Source organism: Papio anubis, chromosome 14, assembly GCF_008728515.1.
Source record: "Papio anubis isolate 15944 chromosome 14, Panubis1.0, whole genome shotgun sequence".
Taxonomy (NCBI): domain Eukaryota; kingdom Metazoa; phylum Chordata; class Mammalia; order Primates; family Cercopithecidae; genus Papio; species Papio anubis.
The window spans coordinates 10,271,936-10,283,844 of record NC_044989.1 but is presented as its reverse complement, the minus strand read 5'-3'; the positions used below and the strand labels follow the sequence as shown (position 1 = coordinate 10,283,844).

The following is an 11,909-nucleotide window of genomic DNA, read 5'->3' as shown; positions in this document are numbered from 1 at the left end:
CCCCAATTCAAGTCCAGTGCCTGCCTGGTGGGGGCATTCCAGCGTGGCCTGGGGTGAGTGGCAGTCCACCTCCAGAGGCATCCCCCGGGCGCTCCTAGGGACTCGAATTTCCCACGCGGCTTTTTGCCTTATGTATTCACTGTTAGACGTTTTCGGTCAAAGCATTTTGGGACTTCCGTAACTGTCAGAGCGCGCCAGGGAGCCGCCCTTAAAGATACCTAGTTACTGATGAATTCCATCCGGTAAAGTAGAGGGTAGTGGGCGGCTTGGGGGTTCAGGACCCGGCTCCCCTCACGCTCCTGGGTGAATCTCTGGCTTCACAGGGGAAACCACCTCCGCAGGACAGGACCCATCTAGTTCCAGGACACCGGATGTTACAAAGACGAGGCTTCCAGCGTGGGGGCGTGGGGGAGGCTGGCAGCCCTGCCCCCAGCGTGCTGGCGACCCCCGGGACGCCCCTTCCCTCCCGCGCCTCTGCTCCCTCGCTGGTGGGAGCGGAGCGGCACCGGGATCTCTTCCAGGTCCCTTGCACTGGAGCGGCGGGCGGCAGCACGGTCGAGTCGGCCCGGCGGGGCCCACGTGGCCAGCACACCGGTGCTCCGCTCGCGATTTCCCTTTTCCGCTCTCGGGCACGAGGCACTGAAGGCCAGGTGGAAGCACAGCTGTGCAGGGACAGTCTCCGCCATTCAGCGGGCGCGGGCCGGGGCCTGCGGCGTCGTGCGCGTGCGCGGACCAGTTCCAGGCGGGCGGACCGCCGCAGGGCGGGGCGGGGCGAGGCCGCCGCAGGGTGGGGAGGGCGGGGCGCGAGGCCGGGGGCGGGGGCCACGCGTGGGGCGGGCGGTGCTCGGCTCCGCTGACGTCGGCCCGCCAGCGCCCCACCAGCTCCGCGCGGGCCTGGGTTGGCCACCGCCGAGCCCCCGCCCCTCCCTCGGCGGCGTCCCGGCCGGAACCGATCGTGGCTGGTTTGAGCTGGTGCGTCTCCATGGCGACCCGCCGGCGCTATAAGTAGGGAGCTGCGCGCCGTGGGGCTTTGTCAGTCCCTCCTGTAGCCGCCGCCGCCGCCGCCCGCCGCCCCTGTGCCAGCAGCTCCGGCGCCACCTCGGGCCGGCGTCTCCGGCGGGCGGGAGCCAGGCGCTGACGGGCGCGGCGGGGGCGGCCGAGCGCTCCTGCGGCTGCGGCTCAGGCTCCGGCGTCTGCATTTCCCCATGGGGCTGGCCCGCGGCGCCCGGGCGCTCTGAGGTGAGGGACCGCCCGGCTGCGGAGGAAGGGAGGGAGCGAGGGAGGCGGGAGCCGGGGCGGGCGGCGGGCCCCGGGCACGTGTGCGGCGCGCCTCGCCGGCCTGCGGAGACACGTGGTCGCCGAGCGGGCCACGACCTTGGGGCGCCGCTTCCTCCCGGCCCGGGGATCTCCCGCGGCTGGATAGGGGTGACCCGGGCGCCGCGTCCTGCCCCCGTCTTCACAGCTCGGGGCTGGAGGGGCCTGGCGGAGACCCTCCCAGGGACTCTGCGTCTCCGCGCCGTCCTCTTTTCCCAACCCGTCGGCGGCCGCGCGCGGGCCGGGGAGCCGTTGAGGAGGCCCTGGCGGGCGCGCAGCAGGTGCAGGGGCGCAGAGCCCGGACTCGCCTCGGTACGGACGAGCGGGGCCCCGGCCTTGGCGCCTTCAGTTTCCTTCCAGTTTTTATTTTCGCTGTGTCTACAGAGTAGATGACACCAATTTGGAAACCCGCGAGTGTGGGTAGAGCTAAGATAGTCTTGTCGTAGTAGCTGTGATATTAGCTGCTCGGCCAGCCATGACTTAGAGGTGTTTATTTAAGGACTCTGAATGACTCGGTGATCTCGGAAAAGCTTGGCTCAGATGAACGGACGTACACAGGGGAGCCAGCCCTAAGGTTTTCAGAAAAGGCTGATTGTGCTGTTTGCGAAGCCGAAATAATTGGTGAAAGTGTAGAAGGCAGAACCTCTCAGGAATGTCTGGGGAGGACAAAGAATGTGGTGGCTGACTTTGTTTAAACATAAAATTGGGCAGACTTTAATTGATTTGTGAACATTTTTTGAAAGTTTGAATTAGCCGCTCTCTCTTCTAACATTACCGTCTTGTGCTAATTGATTCGCCATTTTAAATTGCTGTTACAGAAAGACCAAAAGGTGCTCTTCAGTAAAATATATTCAAGTAAGTTACTTAAGTAACGCTTTAAAAGATACAGAAAAAGCAAAAAAGTGTTGGCATATTAAAAAGAAATCGAAACTTTCCAAGTTTAGGCCTGAACATTGCCTTAAAAATATGTAACAAGGCCTTAAATGACCCCGTCCGTGTCTGCGTGAGCCTATTTATTATTAAATTGTAAATATTCTTTATATAAACAATATATAACCATTTCTATAACAAAAATGGTTTTGCTAGCGTTGTTACTCTCTTGCCTTCTCCGAGGGGTGATTTAGGCAACTTCCGAGGTTGACACTGCCGAGTAGTCACAATAGATAGAGCTTTAAAGCAAATTCCATGCATGGGTTTGGATTTATGACAGGCCCGTCCCCCTGGGCCTGTCATAGTACCCCATGCCAGAGCAAACTGTGTCCCCGAACCATTGCCTGGCCTCTGTGCCTGTGGGCTGCTGGCACTGAAGTGGGTTGCACAGTGGAAAAGAAGAACGCTCTACCTGCAGAAATTTTTAAAGGTTAAAATAAATAATTTTAAGAAAACTGGTTCACCAGTGTGTCACATTTGATGAAATCAAAATACAGTGGCTTTTATTGTTACTAGCGTGATGTTCTTGCTTATTTTTCTTATTGGTGAAGTTAGCCCCAAATTATTCTCATAGCTAAGCAAATATGAGAGTGCCTGTAAGAACAGTTGGCATTCCGGAATTGCTAAACTTGGTAGGCAACGCTGGTTTCAGAATACTGAGTTCTAGCCGGGCGCGGTGGCTCACGCCTGTCATCTCAACACTTTGGGAGGCTGAAGCAGGCAGATCACCTGAGGTCGAGAGTTCAAGACCAGCCTGACTAACATGGAGAAACCCCGTTTCTACTAAAAATACAAAATTAGCCGAGCCCCGGGTGTGGTGGCGCATGCCGGTAATCCTACCTACTCGGGAGACTGAGGCAGGAGAATCGCTTGAACCTGGGAGGCGGAGGTTGAGGTGAGCCGGGATCACACCATTGAACTCCAGCCTGGGCAACAAGAGCAAAACTCCGTCTCAAAAAAAAATTTTTTTAATTTAAAAAGTAAAAAAAACCTGAATTCTAATTAGGTAACAGCAACTGTAATACAATGTGATAAGTTGACTTGAGGGTTACAGTTTTTAAGAAGTATATACCCAGCTAATACCTGAAAATTAACTTGTAAAATCTGAAATGCTCCAGACATTTCCATGATGCCTGTTGGTCAGTAAAAATCATTCTAAGACTTAGTGGAAGTAGGAAATAGCAAGATGTTTGTATGGCTGTATATAAAGGCTATAATGTAATCTCATCACTTTGGAAGACCCAGGTGGGTGGATCACCTGAGGTTAGGAGTTCAAGACCAGCCTGGACAACGTGGTGAAACCCTGTCTCTACTAAAAAACAGAAAAATTTGTGGGACGTGGTGGCAGGCGCCTGTAATCCTGGCTACTCGGGAGGCTGAGGCAGGAGATCGCTTCAACCTGGGAGGCAAAGGTTGCAGTGAGCGAAGATTGCACCACTGTATTCCAGCCTGGGTGACAGTGTGAGACTCCGTCTCAAAAAAAAAAAAAAAAAAAAAAAAGTCTATAATGCTATTTTAAGTTTCTAAAGAACTGAAACTGCTCTGAAATAAAGCAGACCATTATAAAACTTTTTCCATATCAGTGAGCTAAGTGCAGATAAGCTTCTGAAACTTGCGTTCTACATTTTTTTGGTACAAATATTTGAAATGCTTAGTGTGCTGCCTTGGCAAAACCTGGTATTGAATTTGTGGTGTCCTTATACTGCCGAGGTTTATGAAATCATGTGCCTTATACCTAGTAATAATTGGGATCACCAGGCTAGTGAGTGATTTATATCCGGGGTATGATTAGCTCTGCGTGTGCTCGGCCAGTGCCCCATCTTCAACTTGGTGTGTTCCTAAGGTAGACAGCAAATTCCCTGTTTTATGTCACAGATTGTCACTGCTGCTCCAAGGGCACACGCAGAGGGGTTTGGAATTCCTGGAGAGTTGCCTTTGTGAGAAGCTGGAAATATTTCTTTGAATTCCATCTCTTAGTTTTCCATGTAAGTATTCAGTTTACATTTGTGTTGCAGGTTAGTCTTAAGAATTGTATTGCTAAGGCTTCTGAGTGAATTTCTCCACTCTATTTGCATTTTGTTGCATTTCAGAGGAACATCAAGAAATCATGAACAACTTTGGTAATGAAGAATTTGACTGCCACTTCCTCGATGAAGGTTTTACTGCCAAGGACATTCTGGACCAAAAAATTAATGAAGTTTCTTTTTCTGTAAGTATATGAGACCCATGCTGGCAGTGCAGCTGAGAATGCCAGGCAAGTGGAAAACTTTGGCAAGGTCTGAGGAAGAGCAGTGAGGCTTCTGTGTCTTGTTATGGAATGTAGAAATTAATTCACTGGTGGTAAATTAATAGTGATAATGGTGATATTCATATCAGTGGCTAGACTCAAAAGAGCAGGATTCATTGTGACTGATGGGAAAGAAGGTCGCTGGCTGTTGGTGTGGTGTGTGGTGAGACTGCTAGTGAGTCACCTGTGACCACTCTTGTTTCAGGATGATAAGGATGCCTTCTATGTGGCAGACCTGGGAGACATTCTAAAGAAACATCTGAGGTGGTTAAAAGCTCTCCCTCGTGTCACCCCCTTTTATGCAGTCAAATGTAATGATAGCAAAGCCATCGTGAAGACCCTTGCTGCTGTCGGGACAGGATTTGACTGTGCTAGCAAGGTAAGCAATAGCAGCAGGACTCAAAAGCAGTTGTATAAAACGGTCCTGGTATTCCCCACAGGGCAGATACAAGTTGTGTTTTTTGGGCAATAAATGCTCACTAAAGGCAGGTGGGTGGGGGTGGGGCGGGGCACATCACAACTTCCTATGCTTTTCTGTTTATTTCACCTGTTAAGCCACATATGGACAGCATGACACCACTCTTCTTTTTCAGACTGAAATACAGTTGGTGCAGAGTCTGGGGGTGCCTCCAGAGAGGATTATCTATGCAAATCCTTGTAAACAAGTATCTCAAATTAAGTATGCTGCTAATAATGGAGTCCAGATGATGACTTTTGATAGTGAAGTTGAGTTGATGAAAGTTACCAGAGCACATCCAAAAGCAAAGTGAGTTATTCCCCCATCTGAGGGCACGATCAGGGACATAAGATACGTGGATTTTTGTCAAACAAACTTAATTTTCTGATGATTATATTTCTGTACTTTAGTAGAAAGTTGAAACCCTCCTTGAGTCATGAAGCCTGGGACTCAAACTACAGAATATATCAGCGACAGTGTTTAGAACAGGATTGTTTTTATTTTAATCGTGGCTGTAAGTGAACATCTATCATGAGACATTTGCTGCACTTTCCTTGCTTGTAGGTTGGTTTTGCGGATTGCCACTGATGATTCCAAAGCAGTCTGTCGTCTCAGTGTTAAATTCGGTGCCACGCTCAGAAATAGCAGGCTCCTTTTGGAACGGGCAAAAGAGCTGAATATCGATGTCGTTGGTGTCAGGTGAGATCTTGGTGGGATAGCTGAAGGTCATTAAACAGTTTGAGGTTTACAGGCTTTCTCCTAGTGTTTGCTATTGTTTTAAGAAATACTAAGACACAGTGTCTTGTCTCTTTATTTTACCCCCAGCTTCCATGTAGGAAGCGGCTGTACCGATCCTGAGACCTTCGTGCAGGCAATCTCTGATGCCCGCTGTGTTTTTGACATGGGGGTGAGTATACGTGACCCTGTTAGCAAAGGGTGGGGCACAACTGACAATAACTAGTCTTAATTCTAGAGCTAACTTTTTCTGGCAGTTGGTCCTGTGTTACATGGGTTTCAGCCTATCTGCTGCATACGTTTTTGTTGTTTATTAGCTGTGGATCTGACTGACTGATTTTCTTGATTCTAGGCTGAGGTTGGTTTCAGCATGTATCTCCTTGATATTGGCGGTGGCTTTCCTGGATCTGAGGATGTGAAGCTTAAATTTGAAGAGGTAATTTAGAACAAAACTAATACGCAGTAGCTGTTTTAATAAATTCCTTTTTGGAATATTTCAAAATTTAAGTGTCTAAACTAGTACCAAAATGGGCTGAAGTGTCTTGGTGTGTTACTTTGAGTGATTTCTTTGTGATGTCTAACATTGCACTTGATATCATTTGGTTTTCTAAAGTGTGAGTCAGCTTTCCCAGAAGTCTTGGATCATTAGTTACATTGGAAATCATGGCTCACACCTGTAATCCAGCACTTGGGGAGGCCGAGGTGGTAGGATCACTTGAGCCCCAGGAGTTTGAGACCAGTCTGGGCAACACAGTGAGACCCCATCTCTACAAAAAAATTTAAAATTAGCCAGGTGTGGTGGTGGATACCTGTAATCCCAGCTACTTGGAAGGCTAAGGTGGGAGGATCACTTGAGCCCAGGAGGTTGAGGCTGCAGTGAGCCATCATCATGCCACTGCTCTCAGCCTGGGCTACAGAGTGAGACCCTGTCTCCAAAAAAAGAAAAAACATGTTGCTGTGGGCTTCCTAGAGAATATGCTAACAGTGGCACATCATCACCCCAAATGTGCTTTGCTCGATCTGTGCTTCCTCTCCTGAAAATATTTGAAATGTTTAGTCACTTAGGAAGTTAAGCCATTATATTGGTGCTTGAATTTATAAAATACATCCACGTGATTTGTTAAAATCATGACGTAGGCAGAATAGGATGTTTATCCTGTTGGCATGTATTTGTTAAATAAGAATGTTTTGACGTCTTGATGCCTTCCTAGGTAGTAATTTGTTATGTACTGTTCTTTGATAAAATCATACCCATAACATCCTAAAGGAGACAGGGCGCCTGGAGGGGAATGAAAGTGAGCCACCTGGGATGTGCAGCCTGGTTTGCAGGGAGATGTTGATGATGTTTTGCTTTTGTTACTTAATGATAAACTTGTCTGCTGAGGTCTGGTCTCATGATGTCATGTCACAAGGCCCTGTGATGTTACTTCCCCGTGTGAATTCTCCACAATGAAGGCTGCTCTTTCTTTCCTGTTTCGCTCTCTTAGATCACCAACGTAATCAACCCAGCGCTGGACAAATATTTTCCGGCAGACTCTGGAGTGAGAATCATAGCTGAGCCCGGCAGATACTATGTTGCATCAGCTTTCACACTTGCGGTTAATATCATCGCCAAGAAAATTGTATTAAAGGAACAGACTGGCTCTGATGGTATGTGTAAAGGACAAATCACTTCATGTATAACTGAAAGCTGATGCAAAAAGTCATTAAGATTGTTGATCTGCCTTTCTAGATGAGGATGAGTCGAGTGAACAGACCTTTATGTATTATGTGAATGATGGCGTCTATGGATCATTTAATTGCATACTGTATGATCATGCACATGTAAAGCCCCTTCTGCAAAAGGTAATTTCTGAGCATACTGTATAAAACAATTAAGAGGACTGGTCACAACAAGTATAATTAAGTAGTACTTCCTCTCTCTCTCTGTCTCTTTGTATAGAGACCTAAACCAGATGAGAAGTATTATTCATCCAGCATATGGGGACCAACATGTGATGGCCTTGATCGGATTGTTGAGCGCTGTGACCTGCCCGAAATGCATGTGGGTGATTGGATGCTCTTTGAAAACATGGGTGCTTACACTGTTGCTGCTGCCTCTACGTTCAATGGCTTCCAGAGGCCGACGATCTACTATGTGATGTCAGGGCCTGCGTGGTAAGTAAGCCATGCATGTTATTGGTGCTGCCAAGAATAGGCACCTTCTTGAATATGTGCTTCTTGTTTAGACGAATAAGAAATTGTCTTGCCTAAGATTAAATACAAATGGATATTTTTCCTAAGAAAAGTTTTAGAAAAGACTGATGAGGATATATCTGTGTAACTGGAATATATTTAAGTTTGTGCCCTGTGTCTTGTGGTTTCCTTATTACCAAAAAGGTGACTGAAGAAACGCTTGCTTTAGAAATACGTTGAATTGGCCGGGTATGGTGGCTTACATCTGAAAATCACAACACTTTGGGAGGCCAAGGCAGGAGGATCACTTGAGCCCAGGAGTTCGAGACCCTGTCTCTACAAAGAATTAAAAAATTAGTTGGCCATGGTAGTGGGCACCTTGTAGTCCCAGCTACTTGGGAGGCTAAGGTGAGAGGATTGCTTGAGCGTGGGAGGTTGAGGCTGCAGTGAGCTATGACAGCACCATTGTTATTCCAGCCTGGGTACCAGAGAAAGACCTTGTCTCAGAAAAAAAAAAATACATTGAATTGTTTCCTGATGGGAAGTAAATACTGTCATGCCCAGTTAGGAGTGTGAGGCAGGGTTTTTAATATTCCACTTTTCCTCTCTCAGGCAACTCATGCAGCAATTCCAGAACCCTGACTTCCCACCCGAAGTAGAGGAACAGGACGCCAGCACCCTGCCTGTGTCTTGTGCCTGGGAGAGTGGAATGAAACGCCACCCAGCAGCCTGTGCTTCAGCTGGTATTAATGTGTAGATATCACTCTGGTAGCTGTTAACTGCAAGTTTAGCTTGAATTAAGGGATTTGGGGGGACCATGTAACTTAATTACCGCTAGTTTTGAAATGTCTTTGTAAGAGTAGGGTCGGCACGATGCAGCCATATGGAAGGCTAAGATATGGGTCACACTTATCTGTGTTCCTATGGAAACTATTTGAATATTTGTTTTATATGGATTTTTATTCACTCCTCAGACACGCTACTCAAGAGTGCCCCTCAGCTGCTGAACAAGCGTTTGTAGCTTGTACAATGGCAGAATGGGCCAAAAGCTTAGTGTTGTGACCTGTTTTTAAAATAAAGTATCTTGAAATAATTAGGCATTGGGACGTTTTTACAGCGTGTTCATTCCAGACAGTTCATGAGTCCCGTATAGCTCGTTCTGATTCTCAGAGAACAATGGGTCCACACACACACAGGTAGGAGGACAGGTGAGACGGAAGTCCCGTCCTCCAGTGTGGACAGTGCACATCTGCTCAGCCCACCCCACATGTCCAGAGTTGGCCGTGAACTCCGTGTGCAGAGGCCCTGGTGGTGGGACCTACTTAAGTCTGATAGACCTGGCCTGCAGAGACCATCCATGTCGCCTCCCACCTTCATGCCCGTGAGAGCTTAGGAATGTATATAGCACAACATTTGGCAGTCAGCTTATTTTAATAAATTCAGCAACAGCAAGTCCCCACCATGTTGTGTATCTTCACCGTCTTGTCTGACCATGACCACTGGCCTCGTGTGTTCTTTTACTCAACGTGTACCCCCGCTCTCCCCCAAAACATGGCAGGCTCTCATGCTCCGTAACCCCCACTGTGGCGATGTCTTATGGGTAACGCTGGAGCTGCAGGAGGAGGGAAGGACACGTCAGAGCCACCAGGCAGTGGGAGCATCCTGGAGTCCCCACCAGCCTCATGAGGGGAACAGGAAGAGAGCGAATGTGTAGGGGGGAAGGCTGTGGCTCCTCCCAGGGTGGAAGGCCAAGCTGATGTTGTTACACATTTACCAAAGCTGAAGAGAGTGACTTCCTGCCTTTCTCAAAAGCACCACCTTCCCCTGAGCCCTGAGTCCGGAGAAGTCAGGAGCCCTCCTGTGGCTGTAGTTACCTTGTGTGGCTGCCAAGTTAGCCCAGGGCTTGGCTTATCACCAACTCTGGTCTCCCTGGGCCAGAGTTGCCAAAACATGAAAGATTTTTCAGGAGCCACAGAGGTTGGTTCTGACTGGAGGGGGAAGGCGGGAAGGAGTGCTGTAGTCCACAGCCCTGCCTTCCAGGAGCCTGAGAAGTAGGATGCTGGTGTGTTTGGGTAACTCCGAGCTTTCCCAGCAAGGGCAGTTCCCTGGGATCCGGGACCCACTATGTTAAAAATACGACAGTCGGCACTGAGTGTGTACTGTGTGCCAAGAAATTTGAGCTAGACATCAAGCCTAGACTCTTGGTACATTAGGTCTTCCATCTTAAAAAGGAAGAAATTCCCAAGGTCGCTTAGTGGCAGTGCTGAGCTTAGACTGAAAAGAGGGGTATTCCATTCAAAGTGGACTAAGGCTTTGGAAACAATGCTCTTTCAGCCAGTTAGGTGAAATGCAATCCAACAACTGTCAGTAGTGCCAGTGGGGACAGAAACAACCCCAGGTAATCACGTGCTACACGTGAGTGGCCCCTGAAGCCTCGCTCCTGACCACAGCTTGGTGCAGCCACTTACCAGGCCCCAACAAAGCCGGACTTGGGTCTGTGAAATGATGTGGCCAGGCTGGATCAAGTGATCTTCCTTGGCCCTTGTACATGGGAGCAGGCAGGCAAATTTGGCAGGAGAGACCAGAGAATGAGGACAGCCAGACGGTAGCTGGGGCTGTGTCGACACCGGGCACTGTCCTCCAGGAGGCTTAAGTCCTACTTGAGTTTGGGTATCTCCACTTCATTATTAAAGATGGTGCTGTCTGGTTGTGCACAGATACTGGACCTTTCTAGACTTGTGACTTGAAGTGAATACAGCTCCACCAAGACCACTTGTGAATTTCCTCCTGGCACGCCAGCCCCCACAAGAGGGGATTCAGGGGAACTGAGCTATTGGGCAAAGGTAAAGGCAGCCAGAGTACCTTGGAATCACTTGGGGCATTTCTTAAAAATACTGATTATTACCCCCTGACCACTTTCCCCAGACTCTGGGGGTGGGGTAGTGTTGGAAGACACAAAAGTATCCCCAGCTCCTACTCCAAAATACGTTCCAGATAGATGAAAGTTTTAAAAGTAACAGACCATAAACCTACTGGAAACAAATTAAGGGACACACAGGGCTACAATACCCATGAAAAGGGCTAATTTTCTTCATATTAAAAACTCTAACAAATCAATAAAGTAACTAATAGAAAGTGGGCAAGACATAAACCTGGCTCTCAGTACAGTTTTTTTTTTTTTTTTTTATTGAGGTGGATTCTCACTCTCGCCCAGGCTGGAGTGCAGTCGCACCATCTCAGCTCACGGCAACCTCTGCCTCTGGGGTTCAAATGATTCTTCTCCCTCGGCCCCCTGAGTAGCTAGGACTACAGGTGCATGCCACCACACTGGGCTAATTTTTTATTTGTAGTAGAGACAGGGTTTCACCATGTTGGCCAGGCTGGTCTTGAACTCCTGGTCTCAAGTGATCCACCCGTCTGCGCCTTCCAAAATGCAGGGATTATAGGCATGAGCCACCACGCCCAGCTGACGGTAAACTTTTTGAACATGACATTTGTCAACCGAAGGAAACAAAACTATGAGAATCTATTTCTCACCTATCAGATTGGCAAAGACAAGAGTTCCCCAGCTCGCGGGGTGAGCAGGTGTGCTCATGCACTGGGCAGGAAAGTAAATTAAAGGAACAGTCTCTTTGGAGGGAACTTGACAATATCAATAATCCACATTATAGGCCGGGCTCAGTGGCTCACACCTGTAATCCCAGCACTTTGGGGGGCCGAGGCGGGCAGATCACAAGGTCAGGAGATCAAGACCATCCTGACAGGTGAAACCTCTACTAAAAATACAAAAACAAAATTAGCCAGGCGTGGTGGCAGGTGCCTGTAGTCCCAGCTACTCAGGAGGCTGAGGCAGGAGAATGGCGTGAACCTGGGAGGTTGGAGCTGGCAGTGAACAAAGATTGTGCCTCTGCACTCCAGCCTGGGCGACAGTGAGACTCTGTCTCAAAAAAAAAAAAAAAAAAAAAAAATCCACATTGTCTTTGACCCAGCAGTTGTAAGAATTTCTCTGAT

At 48.5% G+C, this 11,909-nt stretch overlaps 1 protein-coding gene and 1 non-coding gene across 3 annotated transcripts; both read left to right on the top strand.

Moving 5' to 3' along the window:
- The first annotated feature begins 805 nt into the window (after nt 1-805).
- Nucleotides 806-8,998, top strand: ODC1 (ornithine decarboxylase 1). Of its 2 annotated transcripts, none has more exons than XM_003908270.2 (12): nt 806-1,239; nt 4,120-4,229; nt 4,335-4,453; nt 4,737-4,910; nt 5,125-5,297; nt 5,553-5,687; nt 5,814-5,895; nt 6,076-6,159; nt 7,211-7,373; nt 7,456-7,568; nt 7,666-7,880; nt 8,511-8,998. In XM_003908270.2, exons 3-12 carry the CDS (start codon nt 4,352-4,354, stop codon nt 8,653-8,655), a joined length of 1,386 nt encoding a protein of 461 aa, XP_003908319.1. In that variant the 5' UTR covers nt 806-1,239; nt 4,120-4,229; nt 4,335-4,351; the 3' UTR covers nt 8,656-8,998. The 2 variants fall into 2 exon arrangements, with proteins under 2 accessions (XP_003908319.1, XP_009181939.1); XM_009183675.3 differs by lacking the exon at nt 806-1,239 and adding an exon at nt 1,397-2,169.
- LOC116270425 lies at nt 2,502-2,637 on the top strand. The gene has a single exon (XR_004178462.1). It is a non-coding gene; the product is annotated as a small nucleolar RNA SNORA42/SNORA80 family (small nucleolar RNA).
- Nucleotides 8,999-11,909: the final 2,911 nt, after the last annotated feature.

What these genes read in the sequence shown, in the direction of transcription:
- ODC1 (XM_003908270.2), top strand. Translation starts at nt 4,352, where the DNA reads ATGAACAACTTTGGTAATGAAGAATTTGACTGCCACTTCCTCGATGAA. An exon ending in GATTTGACTGTGCTAGCAAG is followed by an intron (nt 4,911 to 5,124) that starts GTAAGCAATAGC and finishes CTTCTTTTTCAG; the next exon opens with ACTGAAATACAGTTGGTGCA. An exon ending in ATCGATGTCGTTGGTGTCAG is followed by an intron (nt 5,688 to 5,813) that starts GTGAGATCTTGG and finishes TTTTACCCCCAG; the next exon opens with CTTCCATGTAGGAAGCGGCT.